The sequence below is a fragment of the Rhinopithecus bieti genome, unplaced genomic scaffold (genome assembly GCF_001698545.2).
Source record: "Rhinopithecus bieti isolate Rb0 unplaced genomic scaffold, ASM169854v2 scaffold_7212, whole genome shotgun sequence".
NCBI lineage: Eukaryota > Metazoa > Chordata > Mammalia > Primates > Cercopithecidae > Rhinopithecus > Rhinopithecus bieti.
In genome coordinates, this window is record NW_016806198.1 from 4,994,904 (window position 1) to 5,009,125 (window position 14,222).

At 50.1% G+C, this 14,222-nt stretch overlaps 1 protein-coding gene across 5 annotated transcripts in view; it reads left to right on the forward strand.

The window, feature by feature from the left end:
• Window positions 1-13,586, forward strand: part of NDRG1 (N-myc downstream regulated 1) — a 59,936-nt gene extending 46,350 nt beyond the window's left edge. For all 5 annotated transcript variants that reach the window (XM_017875133.1, XM_017875134.1, XM_017875131.1 and 2 more), the window contains 7 exons: window positions 232-335; window positions 1,992-2,048; window positions 2,836-2,887; window positions 4,091-4,138; window positions 6,358-6,393; window positions 8,712-8,763; window positions 11,643-13,586. In XM_017875133.1, the coding sequence (XP_017730622.1) occupies window positions 232-335; window positions 1,992-2,048; window positions 2,836-2,887; window positions 4,091-4,138; window positions 6,358-6,393; window positions 8,712-8,763; window positions 11,643-11,884 (591 nt within the window). In that variant the 3' untranslated portion in view covers window positions 11,885-13,586. The remainder of the gene's footprint in view (window positions 1-231; window positions 336-1,991; window positions 2,049-2,835; window positions 2,888-4,090; window positions 4,139-6,357; window positions 6,394-8,711; window positions 8,764-11,642) is intronic.
• Window positions 13,587-14,222: the final 636 nt, after the last annotated feature.

Consider the following 14,222-nt stretch of genomic DNA (forward strand, 5'->3'; position numbering starts at 1 on the left):
TTTCTGCTCCCAGCAGATAGTGAAAGCCCTGTCTGCACCCGGGTGGGTGTGCTGCTTTCCCGAAGGGTTTTTTTTTTTTTTTTTTTTAATTTTTTTTTGATCCGTTGCTGTCTTGTAGATTAGGTATTATTATCTTTATTTTGTATCCAAATAACCTGGAGAACGAGAGAGTAGTGACCAGCCCAGGGCCACAGTGCAATGAGGACCATCTTCTCACCTCTCTAAATGCAGGAAGAAATGCACAGTAACGTGGAAGTGGTCCACACCTACCGCCAGCACATCGTGAATGACATGAACCCTGGCAACCTGCACCTGTTCATCAACGCCTACAACAGGTATCGGGATGTTGTTCAGCCACATCATTGCTATTTATGAGGCGTCTTCTGTAGATCCGAAATATGGGGCAGGTGAGAGGGAGGGTATAAAATGAGTGGAAGAGGTGGGCTCTGAGTTTGAGCGAATAGATTCATACGACAGGTATCCCCAGGAAGGACACCTGGCCTGTAAGCTGGTTCCTGGAGTTCAGCTCGTCTTGCAGGGATCTGAACAAACACGCCAGACCACTGGGGGTGCAGACGTGAGAGGGACGCAGTCGCACACTCAGAGGGTTGAACGTAAATGTGTGTGCCCACTGCTGACCTTCACAAAAGGCCAAATGTAAGAAGAGCTAAGTGAGAGACCAGCAAAGCACTCCTGGAGGCTGGGAGTAATCCAGGCAGGCTTCTGGGAGTTTGTCATTCCAAGGATAAGGAGGACCTGAACACAGCCTTTGCCTAAGGTGTGGCCCTCTCAACCAGCACTAGGTGCTTATCTGGAGCTCAGCTAGGGGAGGAGAGAGCTCAGGGCCATTGGTGTCAGCCAGAGACTCTGTAATCTTCCAGAGAGCTCACTCAACCTGCTGAGCTAGCTCTGCCACATCCCAAAACAGGAGATAGAAGTAAGCCTCATAGTGTTTATCTCTGCTCAGATGTTAATAACGTGACTTCTTGACATTAACATTTGTAACAGAGGTTAGCATTTGCCTCCATTTACAATCCTGCCCTCATCTCAGTGGTAACATCCTCACTGTTTGACTGAAGAAACAGAAGCCCGGCCGTGCGTTCACTTAGCAAACACTTCCTGAGAACTGGAGTGAGTCAGGCTTTCGTCTGGGTGCTGGAGACACAGGAGACCAGCACAACCCGCAGACTCCACACTCTTAACTTGCCTGCACAGATAGCACAGTAGTTAACTGGCCCCTCTCAAAATCCCACTCTGAAGGTCCTGGTAGGATTGTCATTTCCTGTTGAGGAAGCAAAGGCACAGAGAGGTCCTGTGTTCTCCCCAAGGCCACACAGCTAGAAAGTGGCAGAGCATGATTTGGATCCTGCTTGTCTAACTCCAGGCTGTGAGCTGGGAAAGAGCTTCTCATGTTGGGAGCTGCAAGATAGCAGAAAGGGTGGGTGACTGCGTGCAGGGAGGGTGGTCGGCACTGGGCCGGGCCCACACTGGGCCTCACACTAGTGCAGTGGGAAAGCACCACAGGGTTTGAGACAGGGAATGGAAAGATGAGGCCTGAGTTTTAAAGAGATCATTTGGGTGCTTTATAGAGGACTCAGAGCTGGTGAGGCTGGGACTTAAGAGGCTGCGAGAACATTTGGGAGGTGGCCCCTCTGTCAGGTGGGGGCTCTGACTAGGGGGACAGGGAAGGCAGGGGCCCTCTGTGGTGGAAGACCTGACATCTACTCCTGGAAAAAAAAGCCACACAAATATTTGTGACAAAATGAGGGGGACTCTGCTTGAAATGCATGGGTCCTGCTGTCCCTCTAACCAGGTCTGTGGACACCAAGAGGGTGTGGAGCGCTGAAAGCCACAGGGCCTCTCGCAAGTTGGGGATGTGGGTGGTTTGCCAGAATGGCCACTGGCAGGACCTCCTGGGCTTGGCTGGGTGGGAGTGGGAGCTTTCTCCGGGGGAAGACTGCTCATGCTAATGATGCATTTGTTTCCTGCAGCCGGCGTGACCTGGAGATTGAGCGACCAATGCCGGGAACCCACACAGTCACCCTGCAGTGAGTGGCTTTTCTCTCGCCCAGCACTTGCAGTCGGGGCTGCCGCCTGTGAATGTGGCCTTGCTGGCAGGGCCTTCTTTCTGAGTGTGGCAGGACATTGTGTCAGCGAGACCTGGGTATATTCCACCCAGAGACTGAGTGATACACAGCCTGACTTGGACTTCTCCCTGCGCTGGTGGCCTCAGTTTCTAGGGTGTCTCCATGACATAGGCCTTTGATCTTGGAGAAAGATTGTTGATTGTACTTGGGACAGCATTTATTAAGCACCTACTACATCAATAACTGTGTGAGGCTTTGTTCCATGAAGCCTAGGGATGGATAGCACAGGACCCAGTCTTACAGTGCTCTGTATGTCTAGGAGGAAAAGACAGTCGTGGACAGAACTAACTGGGTTTCCACCAGTAATGATGGTGTCTTTTTGTGGCTAAGTGTGCCGCATTCTGTGACACTTGGGAACCTGGCACGTCATTGCCTTTGTCCTTCATGCTGTTCTCGTTTTGGTCTTGATTACCAGCTAAGTCCTGCTCATCCATCCTTGAGGAGAAGATGCTTTAAAATAAAAGCATTGGGGCACAGAAGTTCCCTGGCTGAAATTCATACTAAGTTGTAAAGGACTAGTAACCAGTTTTATCCTAAGATCAAAGGAGAATGAAGTAAAAGAGCAAAGGGTGTTGGGGAAACGAAAATGACACTGTTTTAGAATGCAGGTCCCGGCCTGACAGGCCTGGGAGTGGGACAATCTTTAAAGGAACCTTGTGCTAATTCTCCGCTCTGTCCCTGACCCCAGGTGTCCTGCTCTGTTGGTGGTTGGGGACAGCTCGCCTGCGGTGGATGCCGTGGTATGTAGAAATCACACCTGGTTTCTGTGTTTAATTCAACAGGCAAAGTCTGGTTGACTTTGCTGAAGTGGCCCTGCCTGCCCCTTCTCTCCTCTGCCCCATCAGGGCAGGTGATGTTTCTCTGAAATGCCCTAGTGGCCTTTGGGCAGAGGGCCCAGCCACTAGTCTGTTTCCCTGGTGGCTGCCAGCCCTGGTTGCCTGGCAGTGTCTCCTCTCCCAGGTCCCCTCACCCTCCGATCTTTGTTTATATGGGTGTGTTTGCCACTTGGCTTCCTGGCTAGGAGACTCGCCTCTTATTTGGGAAGCAGATGGATCTTTCCAAACTGATTGGTGCCTGATGAGCTGGCAGGTGAGAGAGGCACTGGGAGGCAGGGCTTAGGAAAGCTTCCTGACTCCTTTCACCCCTTAACTCCCACCTGCAACTTTGTGGCAGCAAAGAGAGGACTCTGCCTTTCAGACAACCCCACAGCTGGGGAGATGGAAGACTTAGGGGCTATGGATCAGAGTCCTGCAGTACTGCCAGGCCTTGTGCAGTGATCTTCAGAGTGACATTTGCAAATGTTCATGTAGTAAATACTTGGCATGCCTTAACGAACCATGAATTTCTTACGGGCTGACCAACTGGAGATAATCATGGGATACATCAGTAGAGATACACTGTTCAGATCAAGGGAGGTGATAGTTTTACTTTAGGCATTTTGAACATCATGGGTTACATGTGGGTGTTCTTCCCAATTCCGGATGCCCCTTTCGAGAGAGTCACTGACAAAATGAAGAGAGAAGCCAGCTTGGTCAGCGTGATTTTACCTGAAGAATAGTTGTTAGATCTGGGAATGTTAAAACTGTAGAATCTCTGGCAGCTGCTGGTTAAACAAGGATATTTATTTAGCAGGTATTTCTGCAGTACTGTTTACATTTCAGCTACTCTTCATAACAACCCTTTGAAAAAAGATATTATCTCCATTTTATTGATGAGGAAACTGAGGCCCAAAGAAGTTATAACTTATCCAAGTTGTCACAGCTGGTAATGGCAAGGCTTGGATTTAAAGCCACATCTGCTGAATCCCAAACCCCACATACTTTCTTCTTTGCCAGCAGAAATACTGGAGTTTCTGGTGATGGCGGCAGAGTGGCAGGGAAGGGGGAGATGTTTTGACTTTGGCTTCACGTAAAGAATTAACAGATTTCCTCCCTCTTGCGCAGGTGGAGTGCAACTCGAAATTGGACCCAACAAAGACCACTCTCCTCAAGGTACAGGGAAAACAACGGGGGTTTGTGTTTGTTATTTCTTAGAAACTCACGTTTTCTGCAATATTGAGTTAGGCTTGAAAAAGGCAAGGCACACGATCAGAAACCATAGAGTTGATGATTTAATCTGTTTATGAACATCTGTTTATGAACATGTTGGGTGCTGACTGGCGATCTGAGGCTGCAAAGATGAGGGATCCTTCTGTGGGACTGCAGGAATCAACAGGCTGCTGGTCTGAGGGTTTTGGGGATAGAGAGACCAGGGATGACTTGGCAGGGGCCCTCCATAGTCTGGGGCCAGGATATTACTCCAAGAGGAGCTCTGCGTGTCACAATAGGAGAAGACGAGACGTCCCACGGCCGGGGAAGGTCAGGACTTTCTCCAGCAAGTTCATCTGAGCACATGGTGTGCTAGCTCGCCCGCAGCTGGATTTGAGGGTCTGTAGCAACCTCTACCAGTGCCTTGCCAGTTATGACTGATTGCACAATGCAGACCACCGGCTGTGTGTGGCAGCCTCGTCCGGAGATGCAGCACAAGAGTGGGAACCTTTCAGAGGGGCCTCTAAGCCCGGGTGCACCCCTGCAGGGGCAGGTGGCCAGGAGGGACCTGGGTGGAGATGAGGTGGCTCCCTTGCACTGGGGGAAGGACAAGGAAGTGGCATCTGTAGGTCACCGTGCCCTCAACTTTCCCCATAGAAGCAGAATGCCTTTGAAAGGCATGTGGGGGGTGTCCGATACTTATTGAGTGGGAGGCTGTTTTCCTGTATTGGGCTCTTTACGTAGATTTTCTTTCAAGATTCCCTCAGAAGGAAATTGCAAGATTAGAAGCTGCTGGGCGTCAAGCTTGCATAATGCCGTACTTTGAGGGCGGTTGTCACAAGTATCGCAAAATGGGTGGCTTAAAGCAACAGATATTTATTCCCTTATAGTTCTGGAAGCTGAAAGTCTGAAATCAAGGTGTGGGCAAGGCCGTGCTCCTTCCGTGCTGGGAGAGAATGCTGCCTGCCTCTTCCAGCTTCTGGTGGCTGCTGGCCACACTTGGTGCACCTTAGCTGGTAGATGCATCGCTCTAGTCTCTGCCTCCGTCCTCACTCAGCACTCTCCCTATTGTATCACTGCGTCTGTGTCCAAACTTCCTTCTTCTTTTAATAACATCAGCCATTAGATTTAGGGTCCACTCTAATCCAATATGACCTCATCTTAACTTGATTGTACCTGCAAATACCCTGTTTCCAAGTACGGCCACATGGATAGGTACTGGGGTTAGGACTTAGATATGTCTATTTGGGGGACATAATTCAACCACACCCTACAGCAAAGGGTAGGTGGCTTGACTGAGGTCGGGTGGCCAATTTGATGGTAGATCCAGAAACAGAACTCACTCAGGCCTGATTCTGGAGACTTCCACAGCACCAGCCTCGTGTGCCGAGTGCCCCGCCTGGAGGGAACATTTTGGCATCCTGTCCCTGCATGCTGGTTGGGCTGAGGGCTGCCCCAGGTCAGTGTCGCTTTGTGGCTAGTGTTGGGTGTCCAGACTTGAGGCGCCTGGGCTGTAGGATGCCCACAGCCTCACCACTCCCACGAACTCCTCCAGCCCCATTTCACCCCAGGCCACCCTCCCTACAGCCTCCCCCTGCTCCCTTGCCACCAGTCCTGCTCATGTCCAGTCTGGCTGCACGCTCTCACAGGCTGCAGTGGCCTCTTGAGGTTCAGTGATTTCACAGGGACTTTGAACATCCACCATTTAGGAAGGGTACCAGTCAGGAGCTGAATCCGGCCCGAAGACCCAAATTCAACCACTTCCTTTTGAGGGAACAAAGGGAATATCTGAAAAGGGCCTTCTTTATCAAACCCTTTCGGGTCAGACAGATCCTGGCCTGGAACCTTGTGAGTTCCTTAAGCTCTTTCTAGCCCAGTTTCTGCCTGTAAAATGGGACAGCTGTACCTTCCATGGTTCTTGGGGAATGGAGTGAAATTATCTATGGAGCCTAGCGTAGTGCCTGGCACATAGTAAGCTGCAAGTGATGGTTGCCATGGGGATACCAGCAACCTTGCTTGGTGGGGCTGGAATGCTCCCTACCCACGGTCCACCCTGTTCCTCCTTTGTAAGGCAGGACAAGGCAGGGCAGGGCAGCGGGCAGATGGGCATCCTTTCAGAACAGACTTAGTGCAGATGGCCTTGGCTGTGGTGTTTGGCACTAACCAGCTTCCCTGTCTCCTAGATGGCGGACTGTGGCGGTCTCCCACAGATCTCCCAGGTGAGTGCCACCTTGCCTTTTGCATTACCCAGCTGTCGCCTCCCTCTGGGTGGAGTGCATGTGCCTCTGTGACACCTGTTTCCTCATCGCCTTGCTGTGACATTGGATGACAGTTTGTGGACTGTTGGGAAAAGGTGCTATATAGGAGGACTCTGATCCCCTAGGAGCCAACCCCTGTGGAGTGGGTGATACTGCGGTTCACAGAGGTTGGGGGATTTGCCAAGTAGACACACCTTGGTCATCATGGATCAGAATCTAGGTGTGTCTGCCCCAAAGACCATGGGCTTCTGCTGGAGTGAAGGGCCCTGAGAAGCTCCAGCACAGAGCAGAGGGACATGGAGGAGAGGAAGCCAAATTGTGCGTGTGTGTATGCGTGTGTGTGTGCATGTGCGTTTGCAGGTGTGCATGTGTACACATGTCTGTGTGTGTGCATGTGTAAATGTGCGTGCACATGTACAAATAAACACATTGATCAATGTAATGTGTTTGCTGCGTAACCAATCCCTTCAATTTCCCCTCCTATAAAGAATCTCACCAACCTGACAAGTAAAATTCTAATCTGCTGTCTTATAATTTTATATCCTGATAGTTTTGTGTTCTGTCTTAAAATGAAGTAGAGTTTTCTGTCATCTTTTTGGTCCAAAACCTACTCTGCCTCCTTTCTTCCTCGTTTTTCCCTTTCTCTATGTAAAATGAGAACAGATGTAACCCTGGTCATAATTAAAAGAATTTTCAGAGCTTCAGAGGAGTTCAACTAGCACAGGCTTCGGGGACACCAGCGCAGGGAGGAGCAATTCCTGTGTAACACTGTCGTCCTTGTGCCCTTGCAAGTTGGGTATATGTTTACACAGGGTTTTCCCATCCTTGATTAAATTAGGTCCTTGCAATAGTACTCAGGTGGGAAGAGCAAGCATTTTATCCCAGTGTCACAGAAGAGGAAACTGAGGCCAAAAGTTGAGAGAGATTGCCCATGATTACTGGAACTAAAACTGGGCCCAGGAATTCTCATTCCCAAGCCTGTGTTCTTGGTTCTCTTCATCATCTTGAACACAGGCGTCCCTGTCCCTGCAGCCCTGACCTGCTTCTCTTGTCCCTTTCTTCCACTGTCACACAAATTCCAGAGGGCAATTTGAGCATAGCCTCTCTTTTAAATGTCACTTGGCCCTTTGTGGAGTCCTGGCAGGAGTTGGTGGAGAGCAGGGAGGGGGTCAGCCCAGCCTCTACCAGTGCCCTCTCACTGCCTCAGGAGAATAGGACCCAGGGCACTGGATAGAACAGTTGGAATTAACTGAAGAACAGATATGCCTTGCATGTATGCCCGTGATACTTGAGCATTCACCTCCTAGTTTACATTAAATGAACTGAGAGAACTGGTAGAACTGGATGTGGTCTCAGTGTGCCATACACAGTTCACTTAAAGTAACCCAGTGAGTTGCTAATTAATTGGTTTGTCTACCCATCCAGTGAACCATCCAGCCATCATCCATTCATTCTTCTCCATATCCTTTCTTCCTTTTATTTGTCCTTCTTTTGTTCATATTTATCTTTTTTTCCTTCCTTCTGCCCACCAGTTCTTTTTTTAATCCATCTATCCTTCCTTCCTCCCTTCCCTTCCCTTCCCTTCCCTTCCCTTGCCTTCCCTTCCCTTCCCTCCCCTCCCCTCCCCTTCCTTTCGTCATCCCATCCATCCTTTTCTTTCCACCCATTCATCTATCCATCATCCCTTCTTTCAGCCAGCCTGCTATTGAGGCTGATAGTGACTTGCCTCAAGAACGAGTGTTTTGAGTTTGGAGAGCCCAGGGTTAATCTACGGGACCCACCACTTACTTATTATGGGACCCTGAGTGGATTTACCTCTCCAAACCTGTTCAGCTATGAAATGTATCTGAGGTAGCAGTGACCTCATAAGGGGTTATCAGGAGTAAATGATTGAACGCAGCAAAGCCCCTTGCATGGGGAGTGGCTCATGATGGCGATGCTCTTATTTTCCACATGCTTGGGTTAGACATGTCCCTTTGTGGAATGTAATCTCCCTGGAGACACACAGAAATAGCTGTGATACTCTGCCCTGTATTACAGGTGAGGAAACTGGCTCAGACAGGTCCTGTAACTTGTCCAAGTTCCACAGCTGTGGGGTGAATGTCCCATCATTATCCCATAGTCTTCCTTTTACTTTTGTGTTTTGTCCTGTCAACATGTGATGGCTTTTGTCTGGAGCCAAGCTCTCAAATGAAGGTGACCACAGGCACACGCCCTGTGGCCTCGGGTGATCAGGTCCCCCAGCAACTGACTGCGTTTTCTCTCCCTGTCTCTCGCAGCCAGCCAAGCTCGCTGAGGCCTTCAAGTACTTTGTGCAGGGCATGGGATACAGTGAGTATGGCGTTCCTCGTGTGCAGTGGGTCGGGGCATGTGTCGGAATTGGAAGTGCTCTGTCCTGAGCCAGGCTTGGATGAGCAATTCTGTGTCCCCCTGGCCAGCTTCAGCTTTCTGGGAAGAAACATTTAGGTGTGTGGAGGGCACGTGGCAGCCTGGAAGGTCTAGCCTCTCATTTATACCAGCGAGGCTCATTTTTCCTCCTTTGTTGAACAGAAGTTGCTTCACACTAGGGGTTTTGGGAGGTTTAGGATGAGGCCTATCCCTTTAAGCACCAAGACAGTGGCCAACAGTGAAACAATAACAGTTTTTAAAATTTTGATCACAAGTTTTAAGAGACCACCAGCTATAGTGATGATGAAGACGGTGTCAGTGATGAAAGATATACTAACACATTATTTTATCTCATTGAACTATCACAGTACTCCTTTGACATATTCTTAGCCCATCTTATCGATGAAGCTGAGGCTTTGGGGATCTAAGCAGGGAGTAGAGGGCGGATCTGTGGAAGTTCTTTGAAGACTGCAAAGCTCTATGGAAGTGGCTAACAAAGTTGCTTATACTCAAGGTGGAGCATGCCACATTCAAGTCATGAACTTTGGGAAGTGGAGGATGCATTGGAAGCATCATTCAGGAACTCATTAATTCTTACTTTGCAGTTATAGTTTGTTAGACACATACAGCCTTTTTTTCCAGAAGTGCTGTCCCAGGACTAGGACAGACCCTGGTGAGTTGTAACTCAGCTGAACAGCAGCCAGTCAGTGCTGTGGGCTTGTCAGCCATAGTCCGGCCCTGACATGACTAGTGGCTCTTCTGACCCCACTGTTTTGGAACTCTAATTTGTGTGTCCGTCCTTACTAGGAAGGTATTGAACTTCTGATCCCTTTTGTCATTTCCTTAAACTGTTTGCCCATGTAGATAGTAAGAGTATGCTTGGTAAGCTGACTGCAGTCCTAGCATTGGCCTCAGCCATGATTAGCTCTAGCAAGGCAGGGCTGGCAGGTTTGATTTCCATGCCTCAGGCTCAGGCGGGATCCACATCCCCAGGTGCCCTCTTCCAACAGAAGCTTATCTGCCAGTGGGGCTCCTGCCTTTCTAGCCTGCTTTCCCCAGCGGAAGTTGCAGGCAAAGGCTGTCACTGGAGATAGCCATGGAGAGAGCCGTGGGGCAGCCCTGCTTTACCCTGCACAGTGTGAATTGTGACTCCTGTTTGTCTTGGCCCCGCCAGGGTTTGGATTTCTGCTTTGAGAGTGTTCTGGAGAGAAAGGAAGTGAATGCTAGACCTCATCTTTCTCCCCAAATCAGCATCTATTTCCAGAAACCCAAAGCCTCTGCAGGTCTTGGGGGGAAAAAACAGGAAGAGCTATGGTCTCAAAGGCATCGGCCAAAGAGAAGGAAAGGAACTGGTCACTGGCCTCCTGCACACTGCAGGGGGCTGGCTTAATGAACCCTTTGCACACCTGACATCAGTGCTTACTGTGTCCTTCTCATCCTCCTCAGTAGAAATCCCAGATTTGTGGGTGAGAAGTAGGGGCTCAGAGAAGTATGTGAGCTGCGGATGTGGCATTGACCCCAATTCTTTCTGAATTCAAAACTAGCTCTTTACGATAGTTCAGGAAGGATTAATTCTCTTTGGGAGTGCCTGCCATCAAAAGCCCCTCCCTGTGCCTATCAGGGAGATAACATAAGCCCTGCATGCTTGGTGTGGATCAGCTGCCCCTGTTGCTGATGTCTGTGACTCCTTGTGGCCTCCTAGCCATGATGCTTCAGGTGGGTGGGATACTAGTTTCCTAAAGCTGCCCTAACAAAGCTCCACAGACTGGGTGACTGAAAACAGTAGAAATCCATTCTCTCAAAGTTCAGGAGGCCTAAAGTCTGAAATCAAGGTATGAGCAGGGCCTTGATCCCTCCAACGGCAACTATGGAAGAACCTTCCCTGCGTCTTCCTGGCTTCTGATGGCCCCAGCGATCCTTGGCTTTACGTGGCTTGTGGCTGCATCACTCCCATCTCGGCCTCTGTCTTTGTGTGGACTTCTCCCCTGCGTATCCCTGTGTGCTGTTTCTATAAGGGCATCACAGTCATTGGGTTTAGGGTTCCCTGTCAACCCAGGATGGTTTCATCTCGGGATCCTTAACTAATTACAGATGCAAAGACCCTATTTCCAAATAAGGTTCTCTTCTGAAGTTTCAGGTGGGTGTGAATCTTGCAGGACACTGTCTCATCCAGTACAGGTGGGCAGGATTGTTCCTCCTCATTTCACCCCATCAGCACGTGCCATGCACAAGAACATTTGAGGTCTTAGAGAAGATCCCAAAGAATAGGCAGCGCCCTTGTTAGCACCTGGGCTGACAGGCTTCTTTGGGAAAGAGAGATGACAACAAATAACCCTGCCAGGAACTTGCCGTGTGTCCCCTCTCCCTTTCCCCACCTGTGATGTGCAGGGCCGAGCCCGGCTGACCCCAGGTGTCCTCCCTGCTCCAGTGATCATGGACAGCATGGGGTCATGGGCGTACACACAGGTGCTGATACCAGGGGTCAGTATTAACATCCCTTTACAGATGGGAACAGGGAGGCTTAGGGGGATACTCTCAAAATTGCACAGCTTTTAAGAGGTGGCAGAATTGGGGTGCAGACCCAGATCTGGGTTCAAGTCACTCATGGTGTGAGTGCAGCAGTTCTTTCCCTCACCTGGGCCTCGCCGTCTCTCTCTGTGAGTGGACGTGGAGAGGACGGGGGCCCAGCAGCTGGATGGCTGCAGGGATCAAGGCTTCTCTGGGGTTGGCATGTAGGAGGGCATGTGGTTGGTGGATGGGCATGCCTGGCTCCTCACCTGGCAGTCTCCTGCCCTCTAACTGGCTGTTTCTTGTCCCCCTAGTGCCCTCGGCTAGCATGACCCGCCTGATGCGGTCCCGCACAGCCTCTGGTTCCAGCGTCACTTCTCTGGATGGCACCCGCAGCCGCTCCCACACCAGCGAGGGCACCCGCAGCCGCTCCCACACCAGCGAGGGCACCCGCAGCCGCTCCCACACCAGCGAGGGGGCCCACCTGGACATCACCCCCAACTCGGGTGCGGCCGGTAACAACGCCGGGCCCAAGTCCATGGAGGTCTCCTGCTAGGCGGCCTGCCCAGCCGCCACCCCCGGACTCTGATCTCTGTAGCGGCCCCCTCCTCCCCAGCCCCTTTTCGCCCCCTGCCTGCCACACCGCGCCTAACTCGGTATTAATCCAAAGCTTATTTTGTAAGAGTGAGCTCTGGTGGAGACAAATGGGGTCTTATTATGTGGGTGCCCTCTCCAAAGGCGGGGTGGCAGTGGACCAAAGGAAGGAAGCAAGCATCTCTGCATTCGCATCCTCTTCCATTAACCAGTGACAAGTTGCCACTCTCTTCCCCTCCCTCAGAGACACCAAACTGCCAAAAACAAGACACGTAGCAGCGCACACTTCACAAAGCCAAGCCTAGGCTGCCCTGAGCATCCTGGTTCAAACGGGTGCCTGGTCAGAAGGCCAGCCGCCCACTTCCCGTTTCCTCTTTAACTGAGGAGAAACTGAACCAGTTTCCAGAAACAAAATCCTTTTCTCATTTCAGGAGGGGAGTAATAGTGATGTGCAGGGACCTCTTTGAAACAGGCAAAACAGGAAGGGGGAAAAGGTGGGATTTATGTTGAGGCTAGAGGCATTTGGAACAACCAATCTATGCAGTTAACTTGAAGAAACAGATTTTTAAAGTTGGTGCATCTAGGAAGCTTTGAATGCAGAAGCAAACAAGCTTGATTTTTCTAGCATCCTCTTAATGTGCAGCAAAAGCAGGCAACACAATCTCCTGGCTTTATAGACAAAAATGTTTCAGCAAATGTTGCGCATCATGGTTTGTGAAGGCTTTAGTTCTGCTTTCTGCCTCTTCTCCACAGCCCAACTTCCCACCCCTGATACATGAGCGAGTGATGATTCTTATTCAGGGAGAAGATCATTTAGATTTGTTTTGCATTCCTTGGAATGGAGGGAAACATTCCACAGCTGCCCCTGGCTGTGATGAGTGTCCTTTCAGGGGCCGGGGTAGAAGCATTGGGGTGGGGGTGGAATTGGGGTTACTCGATGTAAGGGATTCCTTGTGGTTGTGTTGGGATCCAGTGCAGTTGTGATTTCTGTGGATCCCAGCTTGGTTCCAGGAATTTTGTGTGATTGGGTTAAATCCAGTTTTCAGTCTTCGACAGCTGGGCTAGAACGTGAACTCAGTAGCTGAACCTACCTGACTGAGTCACGTTCTTGGATCCTCAGAACTCTTTACTCTTGTGGGGGTGGGGGTGGGGGTGGGAACTCGTGGGGGCTGAGAAAATGTAAGGATTCTGGAATATGTATTCCATGGGACTTTCCTTCCCTCTTCTGCTTCCTCTTTTCCTGCTCCCTAACCTTTCGCCGAATGGGGCAGCACCACTGACATTTCTGGGCGGCCAGCGCAGCTGCCAGGCTCCTGTACTACCGCCTTGTACTTTTCATTTTGGCTCACCGTGGATTTTCTCATAGGAAGTTTGGTCAGAGTGAATTGAACATTGTAAGTCAGCCGCTGGGGCCCGAGGATTTCTGGGACCCGGCGGTTGGGAGAAGGGAGTAGTCCAGCCTTCCAGGTGGCATGAGAGGCAATGACTCGTTACCTGCCGCCCATCACCTTGGAGGCCTTCCCTGGCCTTGCGCAGAAAAGTCGGGGATCGGGGCAAGAGAGGCTGAGTACAGATGGGAAACTATTGTGCACAAGTCTTTCCAGAGGAGTTTCTTAATGAGATATTTGTATTTATTTCCAGACCAATAAATTTGTAACTTTGCAGCGGCTTGTGTCTTTTTTGTGTCCCTGAGAGATTGTGTGTGTGAAACATTACAGTGCAGGGATGGCTGTTTCACTGGGGGGTTGCCCATCCTTGACACCTAGGGGGCCCCAGCCCCTCATCTCTGGAATTCTTTGCTTCAGAGCAGCACGTCCAGCAGAAACTTAAGTCAGCTGATATGTTACTTCTAATTTCCTGGTGGCCTCGTTTTCAAAAGTGGAAAGAAATGGACGAAATTAATTTTAATAGTACATTTATCTCAAGATGTCTAAAATATTACCACTTCTATGAAAACTATTGCGCAGGTATTTTGCATTCCTTTTTCATTCTGGGAACCCTAGTGTGTCTTTCACACTCACGGCCCTTTCAGACCAGCTACACTTCAAGTGACCAGTAGCTTAGCGCAGTGATAAGAGGATGAAACTTTTCATAATTTGAGGAAAACAGCTTTTTTATTTTTAACATTTATTTTTATTTTTTGAGACAATAGTCTCACTTTGTCACCCAGACTCAAGTGAAGTGGCACGATCTTGGCTCACTGCAACCTCCGCCTCCCAGGTTCAAGCAGTTCTCCTGCCTCAGCCTCCTGAGTAGCTGAGATTACAGACATGTGCCACCATGCCCAGATAATTTATTTT